At 39.2% G+C, this 18,566-nt stretch overlaps 1 protein-coding gene across 2 annotated transcripts; it reads right to left on the bottom strand.

Moving 5' to 3' along the window:
• Positions 1–2,750: 2,750 nt before the first annotated feature.
• kif16bb (kinesin family member 16Bb) lies at positions 2,751–18,489 on the bottom strand. Of its 2 annotated transcripts, none has more exons than XM_085922255.1 (19): positions 18,347–18,489; positions 18,198–18,261; positions 18,022–18,123; positions 17,812–17,928; positions 16,469–16,566; positions 15,213–15,328; positions 14,996–15,138; positions 14,627–14,795; positions 14,011–14,133; positions 13,749–13,921; positions 13,587–13,652; positions 13,446–13,505; positions 9,503–9,619; positions 9,319–9,370; positions 9,099–9,236; positions 8,025–8,107; positions 7,516–7,592; positions 5,504–5,591; positions 2,751–5,335 (listed from the first exon to the last, which is right to left on the bottom strand). In XM_085922255.1, exons 1-19 carry the CDS (start codon positions 18,391–18,393, stop codon positions 3,149–3,151), a joined length of 4,020 nt encoding a protein of 1,339 aa, XP_085778381.1. In that variant the 5' UTR covers positions 18,394–18,489; the 3' UTR covers positions 2,751–3,148. The 2 variants fall into 2 exon arrangements, with proteins under 2 accessions (XP_085778381.1, XP_085778382.1); XM_085922256.1 differs by having other exon boundaries at positions 9,099–9,233.
• Positions 18,490–18,566: the final 77 nt, after the last annotated feature.

The following is an 18,566-nucleotide window of genomic DNA, read 5'->3' as shown; positions in this document are numbered from 1 at the left end:
AAAATATTGATTGTGTCTACAGACACTCGCTAAAAGGCAGCTTGTTATAAGAGCAACTTTAAAACTGAGTTTTCCAAATCTGTCACATCCATGGTGATAAATGCAAAATGGTGCTCTCTGCAGTTTGTGCAGGAAAAGATGACGTCCAATAAAAAAAATGACACCATTAGACAAGTTCATCTTTTTATTGGACAGAAATATATTCCCAAATGAGGCCAGCTCAAGGATAAAAGTGACATCTAAATCACAAGAGCATCTCCTTTGAGATTAATGTTTCCTTTTAGGCTTGGAAAGAATCAGTCGCTGTCAAATTGAATGATTCAAGTTGGGCATTTCACTAAAATTAGTCAAAAGAGGCACAAGTTCCATACTCATTTTAAGGCAAATTTATGTGACCTTAGCTTTATGATCAGTAGAGGCAATATTTTTTTTGCTGTGGACACAGCCAAATTATCATAGCCCTGTGTCTGAATACATTGGTTTCTTGATCCTCAAACTAGCCACAATAGGAAAGAAACGGCTCACCGACATACTGATGCAGCACTGGAATTAACTAGACGTTCCTTATCTTTCTCCAGCATACTTTTACGTGGTTAAAATAGCAATGTATTGGTTTGTTTGGTGTGATGTTGCACACCACTAATGTGTTAGATCTCCTTAATGTCCAATACAGCTGAAATTCTGATTGCTTCAAAAGTGCCACAAACAAATGTCATCCTAACAATATTTGTCCCCATCAGTAATGCATTTAGCCCTGTACAGCAAGTCCATAAATATAGATGAATCAGTCCTATTTCTTTTACAGATACAATGCATGCCATTACAAAGAGAATTATATTATTGGATCTGATGACAAAGCCCATAGTGGAGCTGCCACACACGATTGGCCATTTACAGCAATATATGGTTGGCACAGCACCTCATGAGTGTGACATGAGGCTTGACTTCACATGAAGCAAAATACGAGAAAATAATCTCTTAAAACAAAACGCATTATCAGCCAAAGAGCTTAGTTTATATAAACAGCTTTAAACTAGGCAGACACGTTACAATTCAGAAGTTATTGGCGTTAATACAGCGCTACATAATTCAATAGCATGAGGACATCAAACAAAAAGCCACATGCATAAAACACAACAGGGGAGCTGCATAAGAGAGCAACCAGTATAGTCAGTGCGCCATATTATGCAGCCCACTCATGGAGATTCACTGCAGCAATAAGAGTGTCAGCGGCACAGTGATTTAAACATCCTCAGCGAGGATAAGCCAGCACATCTTGTCAGAACATGGACCACACTGGTAGGGGTCGTACAAACGAGTCCACTTGTTGCCTTCACTACTCCACAATGACATTTCCAACATGACGTCCAAGAGTTACAAATGACATTTCTGGCTTGAAGTAGCAGCTGTAACAGCATGAATGGAAATATGTAAAAAAAAAAGTTCAAATGTATTAATTGGCTTTTGTTTTCTTTGCTTTTTGCATTTGTAAGCCAATACCCTATAGCATTAATGGGAGGAAATGCAATGTTGACATTTAGCCTATATTTGATCTATTCCTTTGAATGTAAAAAAAAAAAAAAAAGTATGCTAAATCAATTGACCACCATTTTAAAACATATGCAGAACCACATTCTGAATAAGCAAAAGGCTTTGGGAAAGTCTAAAACACCTCTGCTGAAAAAGTAAATCATTAAATCACTTTGGCCACTGCAGGCAGGCAGAAAGATTAAGATTGGCTCAAAAAGATTTCAACAACTAAGCAGTGAGAGAACGGTCTGGGTCATGTTCACATGCTTCCAATGTAGACTGTAAACAAATTATCCTGTTATGGGGTGTCAATGATGGCATGTCTTGGGACCAGAGAGCCCATCGCGAAGTCATAAGGTGTGATTAGATAATCGGTACCCACCAGTGGCTAGGCGCTGGATCAACTATCCATCTTAGAACAAACATTTCCTTTTCACCAATGGAAGCCCAGCAAGCGACCAGGGCCACCTCGTGGTCGAACCAGTCGATGAACTCCACTCGAATTTCGGTTAAGTAATGTTTTTAGTACCCTTTTTTATTTGTTAGTCTTGTTCTGGCTGGCTCTAAATGGCCAGAAAACAGGTTGATAGGTTTAACATAAAACATTAAAATAGTGTAAATGCCATACGCGAACAATGAAAAGGTCAAAGCATTCACAGATTTTCAGTTGTGATTTAAGAGTTCCCGCAATAGATTGCTACAATTTCCTTTTTTTTTTTTTAAACAGATTATAAGATTGGTGAAGTTGTTTTTGTGCGTACAAGGGTGTTTGGATTTGTTGCTCTCTCTGTCTGCATCCTGGAATAATTTGGCAAAGCTGTGAGTGAGAGCAAGCGATTTGGAACATGAATGGGTCGATGATTTGGCATTTTGATGTGCTACCTACTTTAAAATACAAAATTGTGGGTGAGGGGTTTTGCTGCATGATTGAGTTTCAGACCATTTGTGCCAACAGTCTAACATTTTAGACATTTTTAGGAAACAAGTAGATTTGCAGTACGTAGAAATTCAGTTTTCCACTAAGTTCCTTAAGCATTCAAGAACTGTTTTTACTGTTTGTTTTCTTTAAGATTTTATTCGTAAATAAATGGATTATTAAAATTAAACCTTTAAAGATCAGGTTTGAAGTTAAATTTTGAGTGTGACAAAGATGATTTGATCAAATTTCAAATGGATAAAGTTGGCGAAAGCAGTCAAATGAAATGCAAATAAATGTCACATAAGCATGGGGAAAACATTTATTGGTAAAGTCAAACGTTAAAAATTTGTTCACATAAATACTCAATATCCATAACTTGACAAGTACATAATGACAACATTAACATGTATTTGAGATTATTAAAATATTTAAAATTAGGAAATCTATCAAACTAACTGAACGGAAACACTCAAGTATTTCACCTCATAATCTGATAAAACAAGTGGTAGGTAAAACTGGTCGGAAAACAAAATGTAGGCTTTAAAATTTTACAAGTCAGGTGGTATAAAATGTCAATTTCATGAAAAGAATAAACCAGACACCAAAAGTGGGTTGTAATGTTAGCAGTTCCTTGCACTTGTTCCTAATTCTCCACGTGTCTTCAAGCTGATCAGATCATTACTGTCTGCCAGTTGTTGATCAGACACTTGACAAATAATTAATCAGGCATGCCGCCTCGGTGGAGCAAGGGAAAGTTAATTTCCACACCTCTGCATGTGGAGATGAATTCGAAGCAAGTGCGGACAGGGTGGCTACTTTGGTCACACTTTCAGGGTGACCTCGAGCGCTCATATTTGCAAAGATTAGATCCACACTGACATCTCCATTCTTCTCTTCATGTAACACCACGCAGCGTACATCAGCGCGCTGACGAAGAGTCAAGTTGTGGAATTGACGATGGCAGGGCCTAATGGTGACTGAGCATGGGGTTGGATAAAAGACAACATCTTCCTGCACCAGACCAATGTGAGTTTCAGTAAGTAAAAGCTGGCACACACTTTCAACGCAGCTACTGGATCTTAAGACGACCTTTACGCTTGTGTACAATAAAAGCTGCACATCCCCGATGATAACGGACGTTCCCTCTTCCATGTTACAATAAAGAAAATAAATCAGATCTGCAAGACTCTTCTGAAACTGGCAGCAAACCCTCAAACCGGCATCCAACAGAAGGTCAGGTACGACACAAGCCTGTGAGTCCAATGATAATCTGTTCCCGACTGTCCTCCAGTCATCATTAAACAACAGATGCTCAGTGACCCGGCTGTCTCCAGGGCACAGGACTTCGAGTATGGCCCAGCACAGCTCTTGGGTAAGAGTCTTGCTGTGAGTGTAAAGACCCAGGATGCTTTCCTGTGTAGCTCCCATCAAACGCAAGCCATGGCCCGAAAAGCTTATGTGTACCTCCTTCAAATTTGAGTAAGGGAGTTGGTGGAACAAGAGGAGCTGCTCAGATTGTGCAATCAATGTCAAAAATTCCGTTTCCAAGAGGACGAGGAGAGCGGGACAGGGTTCAGGTTGACTAATTGTAGCTACATTTAACCAAAAGAGAGCTAAAATCTTTTCAGAAGCCAACGCTGTGCTGGATAGGACTGACTGTAAAGATGTTTTTAAGTGTTGAAATGAGAGATTTTGTAGGTTCACAAGGGCAGCGGGAAAATCGATCAGAGGTTGACAAAAACTTTTCATCTTATTTCTTTCCAGAATGACAGCCACATCTGGTGTCTGATCCTTGTTTGTGGGTGTATGGGTAATTGTGTCATTCATTGGGAACATCTCAGCATGTGTTTCTTTCTCCTGTACTAAATCAACATGAACTATTTCTTCCTCATGAAGGCCATCTGGGTTCCAATCCGCTTTAATGATTTTCTGTGTAGACGACATGAGTGGTGTGGTACGTTGATCATTGTAGTCCAGCATCTTAGCCTCTTTGGCCCAAAGGTGTTCCATTATTTCCATCTGGACCTGTTTTATCAGTGGTAGGTCTTTGACCATTGAATAAATACCACTATTCTTGAAACATGAAAAGACACGATTACTTTTTACTAGGGAGAGGACTTGGTTATCAATTACAGCCATGACCTTGCTTCCATTGACTATAGTCATTAGATGATTGAACCAGTGGCTCACAAAATGCTTATATCTTTCCTCTTCAAATTGCTGCAATAGCGTAGATGGGCTCCAAAGGAATTGCCCTGCATCTTTAACAATCCAACTCACTCTATTGACCAAGGTACTCAATCTTGAGCTTTGGCCTCCATCCCCTACACAGACTTTAGCCTGTGTTAAAGACTTGTCCAAATAGCCCCAATCATTTGTGTCTCCAAAGATCAACTGTTCCTCCAAGATCGATTCCTCAGCTGGACAGCAGAATTCTGGATTCGTAGAGGCATTTTCCTCGAGTTGAAGGGTGTTGGTTTGTTGGGGGACAGACACGGAGCTCATTTCCCTTGTATGCTGAAGGTGGGACACGTTACCTAATGAGCTCCCACTAGAGCCAGGTCTCCCCTTGCAGCAGTGAGCCACAACACCTTGGATCTCGTTAGCATTCCCCTCTGGCTTCATGACACATCCATCACCTAGGCCCAGGACACTTGTCTGCTGGAGGCTGGCATCCCCTGACCACATTTGCGCTCTTGTATAACTTGATACTTCAGTAGCGTTCTCAGCTTGCCTCCAAGGGTGCTCAGACATCAGCTCTGGCTGTGATTTATGACACAGAACTATCTCCTGCTCCAGGTCACCCCTGGTGCTTACCCCATTCTGTTGTGTGCCTCCATCCAAATTGAAACTAGAGTGAGGTACGGGACCTTTTCCAGGTATTGCCTAGTTTATATTGCAGGTGGGGGTAGGGGGGGAGAGAAAACATGTTTCTTTTATGCCAACTACAATCATTTACTCCTCAATACTGCAGACAATTGGCTGACAAAATGCATTTTATCTCAATGTAGTACATAACTTTTGTAGAGGTAGAAAAACAAATGGCTTACTTACGGTCATTGTGAAATTATCTGGTGCCGCCAAGGTAGAAGAGCGAGTCACGAGTTTGGAGTCCACAGTCTTTGATGTAAGATCAAACTCACTAAAATACACAATGTAACAATATTTCACAATGCATGCTTCCATTTTTTTATTTTATTTTTTACAAATCACAGTTGGTTAAAAGCAGAACATTCGGTTGCAACACTCTGGACTCTACTTTCCAAAAAGCAGCCATTTAGTTTCAAAGGCTGGATAAAATTACAGCCACCCTACTAGCTATGAAATTAAAAAGACTGTGCACATGTTGATATGAGATTTACACATCATATGCAGCACTCGCTTTGATGGTTGAACTCCGTGTGCTTCAGTATCTTGTCATTGATGTCGGCATGAATGTGAATTTGCTTCAGCCGATCATATTTAATTTAAGCAAAGATCACTTATGCTAAATTACAGGGGGTCTAAACCTAATATGTCAAAACATTTTCAATGTGCATGCACTGGAACCCCAACTTACAAAACTCCCTCTTTAAGAACAATTAGAGTTACACACAAGATCTTTGTAAAAAAAAAAAAAAAAAAAAAAAAATCTCAATTTTCTTTTAGTCTTTACGTAGACTAGTAGATGGATCTGTATCGTATTTCTTGGCATTGTGCATAAAGGTTTTCTGTAAACTGAAAAATAGTTGTATCCTTCTGGATGGAGGAGGAAATTTGTTGCATACTCAATATAGACGTTCCCTTAATTTGATTTATTTTCAATTAATTAATTTATATTTGATTTAATTTTTATTCCACAAAGTTTTTACAAGCGCTAACACCTACAAAATATTGGTTGGGGGCTACAAGAGAGATGCAACGGCCAAAAAAGCCCAAGCCTAAATATGGTTACTAAGACAATAATTGTCGAATGTTCTAAAGGTTTTGCCTCAAATAGTAGAGTATGCACTGTCTAGGTCTGATGACAGATCTGAAATGCAATTCATTTTTACAGCGTACAACCTGCAGCCTTGGAGAAGATAAAAGCACAAGACTGAGTTCCGGCTTATAATCATAGTAGCTCTTTCTGACCTCATGTTTTGAAATAGCCATATTGCAAGCTAAAAGCTCAGGGCCAAGCAATCATTTATTTCCTCAAATTGCTAGTCAGGACAAAGTACTAAAATAAGCAAAAATACATTTCAGATAAGTGAGTAAAAATGTTTACAGAGAGAAACTATTCGACTCAACTTTCAAAGTTTCAATACCACTTGTCCGATTCAGGATCTTGGGGTCAACATAATCTTCACATTCATTTAAAAACTGATGAGAGAAAACACTGGTGGGTTTGAAATTTCAATATGCATTTCACCAATGAAGAAATTCACTCTATTTGCTACTTTAACCAAAAGCTTAATGGTGTCTATTTTTTTTCCCCTATATCAAAGATCTGTGTATTCAATTAATGTGGGGCTTTTAGGCAGTGAAATAATGTTTAAGCAAGCCACACAGTATGCACAGATCATTATACTAATTATCAAATGTAATTGGGCAATCCCTTCTGGCTCCTCAAATAAAAATACTCTATGCTTTTTACTTTTTTTTTTCTGCCGTCACACTTTGTGCTCCCAAAAGCAAAAATGTCTTGCCTTGTCACAATGCCCTTGCTCTGCCCCTGATCATCATTGTAACAAAAGATGTTCTCTACATCGGCCCTGAAGTTGTTTGTGCCTGTGCATATGTTGGGTGGAGTGCATGTAGTGACTCAGTGATTTTTATTTTTTCTTCATAAGGATATGGTGGTTCGCTAGTAACCGAAGTACGGAAGCCAACCTGCGACAGCCTTTGAGCTGTCTAGACCAGCTATGATTTATATAAAATATTTCAGACTGGCATGTCTATTTGCATGATCCCACTTTCTCACACAAACCCTGCCATGAGTTATGGCTTTGATTTTGCGATGTCAAATTCTGTGCATCAAGATAGAGTGTCAAGAACCAGTAAGGAGATAAGAGATGTTTGTATGCATCTGCCTCACGTCTTACCTTGGAGGGCCAAGTGTGATCTTGCTCAGATTGTTCACTTTTGATTTTGGCGACAAGGTGATCAATGACAGCGCACTCTGCAGAGAATAAAATGAAACTGAAATGAACAATTCAATAAGAAAATGTTTTATTTGTACCATTTGCTTAATAAAAATAGATGAGGAGTTTTATTTTGTACATCTAAAATTTATCAGTTAAAAATTTGATATATTGCAATGACCTTTGAGTTGAATAGGTACCTTTAAAGCGCAAGCTTTTTGTGTATTTGTCAACCAGCCTAGTTTTTCCTCACATAAAAGGTGTTCAGCTTCTTTGAAAGATTAAATACAAACGAGACATTTGTTTAATTTCTACGTGTATTTGAAGGAATTTCTTAGCCAATGGTGGGGGAGGGTGATGTCTGTATTGTATTAGGAGAAAGCAATTAAGTGAAAGCAATTAAGCTAAAGCACAAAGTTATTGAAAGATGTTTGGCAAGAAGTCATTAGACAGGCAGCATTGTATGTCACCTGCTGTTTCACTTTGAGATAGGCCGCTTCAGTGGGGTGGTTAAAGCGTAATATGGTCCTTCTCCCAAGGTGTATGATGGCACCTGGAGGGAAAGTGAGGAAACAGAGCGACAAATCATTGAGATACCTGCAAGTATTTGCAAAGTATTTGGAGTTAGCTACAAAGATAGACAAGGATTTGAGGCTCTCCACAACATTTGCCACCAAGTGTAATTATAAACAACAGACGTAGCCAATAGAAACCTCCCTGTCCAAGTATCTTCACTAAAAACCTGCTGACATAAATTGGGAGTTACAATGAGCATAAGGGAATGACTTGCTACCAAAAAAGCTATTTCTAACGTGAATGGCAGTGGCCTAAACCAGGGGATAATCTACGGGAGAAAACGGTCAAGGAAGGCTTGGTAATCCTTCAAAAAGTGATAGAATGGAAGTGATATTAGTGTTCATACGTCAGGCTCTGCTGTGCAATCTCTGGCTCCAACGAATTGTAATCTTGCAACAACAAATGACTTAGAGAAGTGACAAAAGGCCTGCAAGGGCACCCTCTGATAGATTTCCGCTACTGTTGGATGGAAAATTGCAAACATTTATTCCAGAAAATGCCTTCAGATACAGCTGTTTATGAAGGTGATATGGGAAATGGTTATAAAAGAAGGCTAGCAGAAGGCTGTGATGCACTGTTGAGTTGTTATCTCAAAAAGCCAAGCCCTGATGAAGAGGAGGCAGTAAGCCGGAAGGCTCCGAGCAGTGTCTGTTTGGACAAGAGAGGTTAAGAGTCTTAACACTGTTTGACTTTGTTCTTTGAAAGAGTAATGCTTCGCTCCCACTTCAAACCCGCCGGCCCTATCAACTCCATCTACCAATTAACAAAAATGGCCAGAGACTTTGTCAGCCTCAATGATTTCTAAGAGATCTGTTTTATGAAAAGATATATTTACAATGCACCCATGCCAAAAAAATGATGAGCCGAGAACAACATGGATTTCATGAGATGAAACAGCTTAATAACCAAACGTGCAAAACAACTCATTGCTTTCATTTCCTTTCGGAGAGAATATGAGGTAAGTTTACCCTGAGTCAGCTGGCATGGATGAGTTACTACGGTGCCATTGACTGAGCACATTGCACCCTCCTGAGGGATGAGAGTCACAGTCCCAGCGTGGTTTTCAAACACACAATGTTCACCGTCGAGCCTGGAATTACCATCTTCTGAGAAACCAAAAGGCAGTTTAGTCGGTATATCAACAGATGATGCAACAATGGTCTATATCATTTAGTAACCCTGACTCACCAATATTCAAACCATAGGATCCTTTGTTAGTGTTTATCATGGTTCTGCCTTCCTACGGTAGTGATTAATCAGAAGACAATATGTAAGGTATGTTTTGTTCGACTGCAAACAATAATCGGCTTTTGCTGGTGATTAATAAACAGAAAATACCAAATGAATGCAAATTAGGTTATGATCAATTTACTTTTAAATAATACAGAACGATGCCAGTGCTGAGCAAGTCTTCATCAATGCCTATGAGATGGGGGAAGTGGCAGTCCAAAACCACAGCGTTCTCTTCCTTTTTCAGAGCCACCGCCTCCTATGGGACACATGAGAAGGACAGAGACGGTCTCAATTGCCCGTAGCTGAAATGGCATACAATAATGAAAAAAAAAATAAAGCTGACAGACATTTAATGACAACCAGCAGAAAACTAAATTCTTTATGACTGCTCTTCCTTGCCTGAAGGCCAAGCAGAATAGGCGAGTTTTGCCCATGTGTTGCTATGAAGCAGTCGAGTGGCTGACGGGAAGAGAGACGTAATAAATCATTTAGATTACCATGGTGAGAGTCAAACTGTACGTTGTGTTCGCCGAGCGAAAAAGACGCAGAGCCAGCAGCTGCACACACGTACATTGTCTAACATGCACCATTGCCACCAGTGATATACAGAACCATCAAGGTTATGGCGCTTTTAACGTACCCATGCTTGTACGTCAGAATAACAAACTTATTCCACATGAGCGACAATTTGTTTGGATGGAAGGTAAAAAAAACAACATACGTCGACTTACACTTGAGTCGTAAAGTTTCGAGGACAAAATTCTCAGAAAAAAAACTGCCTCAAAGTCACACTAACAAAATGTAAGCATCCAAAAGATGAAGTTCACAAACGTCTTTTTTTTTTGTTCCTCCACAGGTGATAAAGAAGTTGCTTGCTGCCATCTTGCCAGTTAATAGCAAATACGAAAACTTGTAAAGTTTACTGGACAGCGGTTGATGATTGAGAAAATCTTGATGAATGAAGCTGGTCAGTGGTGTTCTGCTCAATAGGTGAGTCATTTTTTTTATTTTAGCAATTCATTTTCAAATGATAAGAATGATAATTAACTTGCAGTTTAAGGGTGCATCTCAAATTATTAGAGTATTTAAAAAAAAATCATCTCAAAAGCTTTTTAAAAAAATAATTACATAGGAAATTATTTCTATGAAAGAAATGGCGTTCTGAAAAAATGTGTTCATTCAATACGTGGTGGGAGCGAGCGCCTTTTGGCATTAATTACTGCTTCAATAAGATGTAGCATGACGAATACCAGCCTGAGACTCTTAAGGTGTTATGGAAGCCCAGGTTGCTATGATAGCAGCCTCCCCCTCGTTTGCTTCCGTGCAGCTACCATCTCTCAGCTTCCTCTTGGCATTAAGCATTTGGGATTCTTAGTTTATGGCCAAGCGCAAGTGCTCCTCAAAGGGGTTATGATCCTTTTAAGACTGTGGACCCGTGCCTCAGATTGTTATGGTTCATCACAACTACCTCCCCCAAGAGGCACAGTGGAAAATCTTGCAGAACTGTATATCCACCACTCCAACCTTCGCCTACTCACTTTGGCATGGATTGGATGGTGACAAGAAATGTCCACAACCACTGCCTCACTCAGTGACAGTTAAGAGATTGAAGAAATCCTCCCCACCAACTCCCTAATGAAGCGGGAGAGGTATCGACCAGGGCCTGCGACTTAATTAAAAGGGATTCTTCACAGACTTCATTAGAAGTTGGAAGAGGCCTGGCAGATTAATGCACTGTCACATTCTTCTGACATCAGGGACAGATGAAATGCTTTTAGAGTCTCCTCACATTCACATATGTGGCAGCAGTGAAGGCTGATCTCCATTTCAGCTGGTCACTCAGTCAGTGTGCCATGTTGACCAAAGACAAAACTAAAATCGACATTCCACTTGACAGATGGTGAACAGACCGTAATTAATGTTGAGATTGGCTAAAGTATCATTTAATTTTCCATGAAATACTATCATCAGCAACATTTCTTTTTTCGTATGAATTCCAAATCAGCCAACTTATCACTCTTAATACCGATCAATCCTCTCACGTGGAGCAATGTGCCATCTGAGCAGATACATATTTGCAATTAATTTGATTGCTGAGGAAAATACATACATTCGTAAAGCATTACATATTATTGTGGATTCTCCTGAAAAAACAACAACAATTTGATTGCTCATAAAATTATAATTAGTTTTTTATGCACCACCTAGGGCAAAACCACAATTTGCCATTTGGTATTTTCCTCGTATTATAGCACTAATTGCGCCCCATTTGAACACAAAAATGCAAAAATAAGTACTTGTGTTTTGCATTCAGGTAATTTGCCCAGGATGTGCCAAATTTCAAACGACATTTGGGATGGGATAGAAAACAGAGGGTGCAAAGCTGATGGTGGTGGGGGTATGAGATTCAACTTTTTAGAAGAACGCAATAGAAATACTCAAATACGCGAGTGTCAGGATTATTAATGTTCTTTCGAAGAAACTGATTTGGATCTACTTAATTAGTTTTTCCTTCCCACTTGTATAGTGAAGGGGTCGCCTATGTGGTGCCCACCTGCTCATTTTGATTTTCTCATATTGTCAGCTTGTTGAAGTGAATATTTAGAAAGATGAATACTGTCATAGATTTATAAAAATGAATAGTGTCGCATAGTGACACAGTTTCTAATTATTGTGAGAAAGTATTGTGATTTTTATCACTAGTAAATTTGTTATTTCGGACGCGTGTATCAAACGGGTTTCCCTTTGAATCAATGTAGTAACTCTCAGTTTCAAAAGGTTCGATGACCTCTGCTGTAAAGCACTACTTGGGCATATTGAAGCAGAGTGTTTCTTAAAAATCAAAAACTCATTCCACAAATGGGACAAAGCTTGAGAAGTGGTGTGTAAAAAATACAGATATTCCACTCAAAGTAGTAAGCCTAACTCTGTTGTCTGCAAAAGTATTCCATGACGGCCTCACACTTATTTTTTGCCCAGAAAAAAAAATTATGCAAATGCACTGAGAGACAGATGTCAAATCCAAAAAGTTGTTAAAATGCTTCTAGTTTTGGAATCACTAGAGCGCCTGCTGTTCTCCACTACAGTGGCCTTTTGCCCAGATGCCATAACGTGTCCACAGGAATAAAAACGTCTATAATACCTATTGGCTTTAGTCAAATGGACAATGTTTACCCCAAAATAGATTAAGACAAAGCAGCCTCATTAATACCGCATGCTCACTTGTGTAAGATTAAATTGCCATATGTCAATAATCAAGATTTCATAATTAGGAGCTATGACAGCTGCTAATGAGTTCCAGTAGCATTGTTTTGAATAAAGATCTATTGAAGCTGCAAATGTCATCTGCCAACTAACTTGCGGCATAGAATATTAATACCTCAATATAAATCCCTGAATAGCCACTTTAAGGTATGAAATATCAACATGCTTAATAACATGCAGAAATACTCGAGTATATCATCCAGCATGCATTGTTTGGCTATAATTCAACCACTACACTACTTCTCATGACAGGCACGATCTCGGTTCATGCATAATGGAACAGGCGACTTGGCTAACTATGATGAGGGGTCCAAAACAATGACATTTGGTGTGATTTGGGATTGTCTGGAAAACATTCAGAGTAATTGCTCAGCAGTCACTGTTCAAACTGTAGTGGATTTTTCCTCTCTTTTCAAGAACCTTAGGATTTTGCAAGCTCTCATTCTCTGAAGCAATATTGTTGCAAGAGAGTGAATGACAGTTTGGTTTCTCTACGCCAGACTCCCAAACGCTGTCACACTTTCACCTGAGGTGTATTTCAACAACTCAGCGTTTGAGGTGCCATTTAAATCTTAATAGATGCAAAGTTATATTTCATGCCAGGTTGACTTTCTTGTTCTCTTCCCCCTACCGACTATCCACTGCTAACATTTCTGGATATTTATAGGAGCTGCAGGGACACCAACTGGTGGAATGATTTCATTGCAAGCACAAGTGTCAAAACTGCTTCGAGGCCGGAATGTAAAAATTCTCAATATAATTGTTTAATTTAAAATAAATGCAGGAGAAATTGATGACAAAAGTGACACTTGCCATACCTGCAAAATACCTCGAGTCTCCTCCCATTTGCAAGTCCACTCTTTGGTTAGAGTATAAACCTGCAGAAATGGAAAGGATTGCAAGGGACGTCAAATACAGTAAGCTCCCTCAAGCTATTCATTTGGCAGTAGAAGAGTAACCTTGTCTTCATTTTCATGCAGCTCCTCTTCTATCCTCAGAGAAGAAGACAGCTTTCTACGACACACCTGTAGCAGTACACAGAGAAATACATGCTCATGTTAATGAACTCTGCAAAAAATTAAAACATCTTTGAATATTGTATGACGGAAACAATACAGGACCGGTTTGGATTCCAGTAGCCTTTTCAGCCTGGTAACCTCTGCCTGGAGATCCTTGATCAACTTCACACTGCTGTCTTCATTCACTGTAGGGTTGTTCAGGATGTTTCGAGCACGGTTGGCATAACGCAATGTGCTCAAGGTCTCGGCATAGTTCACACTAGCTGGGGAAATGGCTGCAACATCATGGAGAAAGGCCCAAATAAGAAATACAGTATAAAGCATTGTCCTGCTTTAAGATGAGATTCAAATGTACAATGCATACTTGCAATCATTGTAGTCTTGGAGTTTCCACCAAGACTGTCTTTAAGCAGCCATGTAAGAACAGAGTCTCTGTAAGGGATGAAGGTCATCTTTTTGGTTGTCGGTTGTCCTACGCTGAGCTCAGCTGGAAGGTCAAACAAAAACACACGTGCATTTCAAAAGTGACAATTTGAATCAATTAGTAATCTATGGAACTGTAATTTGTCACATACTAAAATAATGACTGCCTTTTTTTTTTTTCTTCTCTATCTGAAACATCTCAGAATGCTGGCCACCTCTTGTAAACCCGAATACATCCTTCGTCAAACTGATGACTCAATTCAACATCTGAATTATATCTAAATTATCAATATTATAATTGGTATTTGGTTCAGCTTTGGGGGGGGGATACTTACGCCAAGGTGACAACTTTATACACTTGAACTTTCCATACTTGTGGTGAAATTAAGTACTAAAAGCTATCCAGCCATAAAATTCACTTTCACTCTAGATTTTTTTTTTTTTTTATTAGAGTGTGAATAATTTGGTGCAGCAACTGTTTTTCTATCAATGGGCCTATTGACATAATAGTAAACATGGTGTGCCAGTCTGCTCGTCCTGCTTTGAGCGCCATTTACCCAGAGCAGAGATGACAGTTCCCAGGGTGACTAGTGATTTGTTGATGTTGGCGCCCTCCTTCAGTCTGATCTCTGAAGTCTGCGTGATGTCTGCCCTTTCACTGCCAGCCAGGTCCACCAGGTGGATCTTACTCAGCATCTCGCGTGGCAACTCGGCATCAAACCATGTCTGTGGCAAAGTTCGCAGAGGAATACAAATTACATAGCGGCATGACAGACCTAGTTGCAACGTTGGAATGAAAAACATGAGCCAATTGAGAAATCAGGCTCATTCGAGCTCCTGAGACATTCAGTAGCATTTATAAACCTTCCCAAAAAATGTCATGCGACTTCAACACGGTCCACTCATGTATACCACACCTTCCTTACCTGAGAAAAGCTGATAGAGAAGATGGCATGCGACCGACTGCTTGAGTCATTCATCCGTGTGCTGGCAGTGATACGGTTGGCGTTCCCAGCAGCTATCAGCTCTTCCATGTCGCTGTAGCTACGTACCAAATGCTTGGTCAGATCTAAGGACAGAACAAGTTTTTAGTCTCCGTTTTTCTTTTAGGAAATATTTATGTCAAGTGTGTGTGTCTCTTACTCTCAACATATGGTCCATGCCTTGGGTGTTCTCTCACTCTTAAGCCTCCACTCTCTGTGACTACAGTCCTCTTTTTGAGAAGGTCATACACACGTTCATTGTAGATTTCCATAAAGCTGGTGCCCAAAAGGATTTCAGTGTTAGGTTTTTTTTGTAAATGACGGCTCATCATCAAAAGCCCCCATAAATTATCACGAGTATACGTATACAATCGAAACTGAAGTTCACCCTGATTAAGCCTGCCTGATCTGAGTCGTGACAATATACACTGAGCAAAAAAAAAAAAAAAAAAATGTAACATTGGATTATCTATAGTATACTCAACTTGCTTTAAAGCCTAGATAAATATTGGCTTATAAGAGAGTTAAAGTTTTTTTTGTTCAAATGAGATTTGAAACTCCTCATTTTGAAATATATATAAAAATTCTGGGAAAGATAAATCAAAAACTGTCCAGAAGCTGTCACAATAAATGATGATCACAAGACTAAAGGCAGTTTTTCAGGAGGACAGTTTTGGTAATATGGCATTTAAGTTTTGGGTCAACACAATGAAGATTGAGTCTAAGATATTACAGGCCAAAGAGCAAGCGAGCATTAATGCAACCATTTTCTTGCTCTGTGTTGGGTGCACAAAAAAATTGAATTGTATGTAGTGTGCAAGCGCTTATGTTGCTCATAAGAAGCCAGTTACACAATGGCACCATTTTTCTTATACATGGATGTGACGAAAGGGAAGCAAATAGACAGGACAAACAATACCAAAATATATTTTTTCAATCAGTATAAAGTTATCTAAAAAAAAAAAATAAGAACACAGTTGAATACAATCAAAGCAGGAGTTACCAATGCACCGCAAGCACCAAAATGTGGATTCCTCAATTCAGCAGACCACAAAAGAAAATGCTTGTTTTGCAAGTTCTTTCTTTGTCAGCAAAATGGGGGCATGAAGTAGGGCAAGGTGCACTCTAAGGGTAAGCAGCAGGTAGTACGGCTTAAAGTGGAGCAATCTTTTTCTTTTAACAAACCTAAGACAAACCTTCAGAATACTGTGCTTAACTTGATTAGTGCAGTGTAGAATAAATAGAGGCCATTTAGTAATGCAACTGAGAAGTCTTTTTGTTTTTTTTAGGGGGAGGAGCTTATATATTTGCAGGTTTGAGACTAATATTTGGAGGTTAGGAACAGGGATGCATATTAAATAAAAAAAATCCAGATTATAGGTGTAATATCCTGAAGAGGAGTGTAACATCACATACCTGACCTCTGTACGAAATGACACTGCATTGCTTGTGCTCCTCTCTGAGATTTTGGAGATCAAGCCGTCGCAGATCCGTGGTATTAAGCCTTTTTCTTCCTGGAAAATTAAACACTTGAAAATTCAGAAATGATGTATTGTTTTAATGCGACTGTCTGTTATCAAAACAACAAGCAGAGACAGTGGAACAACTGGCACAAAAAGTTAGTGAAGCATTAACGCAATCTCTTGATTCCTTGTTTTAATTATACTCCAGTAGATAGCGAGCATTAAAAGAAGTCAGATGTAATTATCAAGTATGTTGAATGGAACAGTGATGGTGTCCTGGTAGACATTCATTTACCCCTTGGTAGAGTGAAATTTACATTTGAGTGCAAGGTGGGAAATGGAAAAGCTACGCGCTGCTGCACTCATCATGTTTTCTGATTAGTGCAGGAAAACGTGGAGACAAATGAAGAGAAAAGGAACAATGCCTGATGAGGTCACATTCTAATTGTAAGATGTGTCAACATTACGTTCACGCTGGGTAAGCACAACTAAAATGGTTTGCGTTCTAAGCTCCTCAGTGCTGATTGTATTGGGGCAATAGTAGTGTCTTAGGTGACTGACTAATATGTGAACCGTTGTTTGAAAACTCCCATTATAGTTTCATCAATATCTGTCTTTTTTTTATTTATTTTTTTTATGGCATGGTTAAAAGAAAGTGTGCGAGCCCTTTAAATTGCCAGAATTTCTGCATAAATTAGTGCAAAAATGTGATCTAACTTTCATCTCAACAAATGCCACTCAAACATAAGTTTCCACTTTACATCAGGCTCCTTCCACTGATTAGCTCATGGAGAAGTCATTACCGGTGTGAATGTTTGCATGATGCGGCCAATAAAATCTGAATTGTTTGATTGGTATTACATTAAGCAGACTATATATTGCTGTGACTTAATGTGCACTTTTATGACCAATGTATGCAGAAATATCTGGTAATTCCAAATGGCTCACAGACATTTTGGAACTGCATCTCAGACCCCACTCATTTCTTTGACTGTCAACTTTCCTCTGGTGCAAGGCTCTTCGGTTTACACACCACCTAACACTTCACTCTCTAAATTTCTGAGGCTCAGGTCACAAGTTTTGCCTATCTGAGGTCCTCCACTGAATATTTAAATTTTCCTCAATTACTTCTTCTACTATAGTAAGAGTCAAAACAGAACCTTATCTATGGAATCATTTCATACAACTCTTGCAGATGCAGGTGTATTATTATTATTATTTTGGTAAGATAGTGACTGGAACATTTTATATGGATTTAAATGGATGCAACAGTGCTGGAAAATGTAGAAACCTTACTGCATGACCCATCATGGTGTAGGATTTGCCTGATCCAGTTTGGCCATAGGCAAACACACAGGCATTGAAACCTTCAAATGCAGCTTTTAAGACATCTTGCCCCAGATCATTGAATATCTACAAAAAAAAAAATAGACCAAGAATGTTTAAAACTCTTTAACGTACTATAAAAACAAAGCAAAATCTGCAAATACACAACAGATTAGATACCTTCTCCTGAGATGCAAAGGAGGAACTTTGGTTAATTGAGTCATATGAGAAGTCGTAAGTAAATATCTTCGTGTTCTTTTCATCTCCTCGAACTGATGATGGCTAAAGAATTTCAAGAGGGTCAATCACATTGCATGAAGTTGGCTCACGGTGCATTACCGTTAAAGACGGTTTACCTTATACAAATATATATTGTTTCCTTCCGAACGAGTCACCACCTTGGATGATAATCGTTGTTCTCTGTGGAGAAGTAAACAACAGTGTTTTGTGACTAAATAAACAATCATCAAGTCATGCATTTTTTTTTAATTGTATTTTTTAGTACCTTTTGTTTAGTGGACGGACTCGGACTGCGACGCGTACTGAGGCCATCACGAAGAAAACGACTGCAGCATTTGCACATGACGAGCATGCTGAGCGTCAATTAATACTCAGTCAATTAATTCACCTGTGGTACCTGCCTTGACCCATGCCCTTGAGTGATTTGCACCTTTTCTCCAGTAGAGGTCACTGTTTACAAGCGCAGACGGTCCATAACGCAGTTT

Source organism: Syngnathus leptorhynchus, chromosome 10 (assembly GCF_054491065.1).
Source record: "Syngnathus leptorhynchus isolate UIUO chromosome 10, UIUO_Slep, whole genome shotgun sequence".
Taxonomy (NCBI): Eukaryota; Metazoa; Chordata; class Actinopteri; order Syngnathiformes; family Syngnathidae; genus Syngnathus; species Syngnathus leptorhynchus.
The sequence above is the reverse complement of the archived record's forward strand: the minus strand, read 5'-3'. Positions and strand labels throughout refer to the sequence as shown.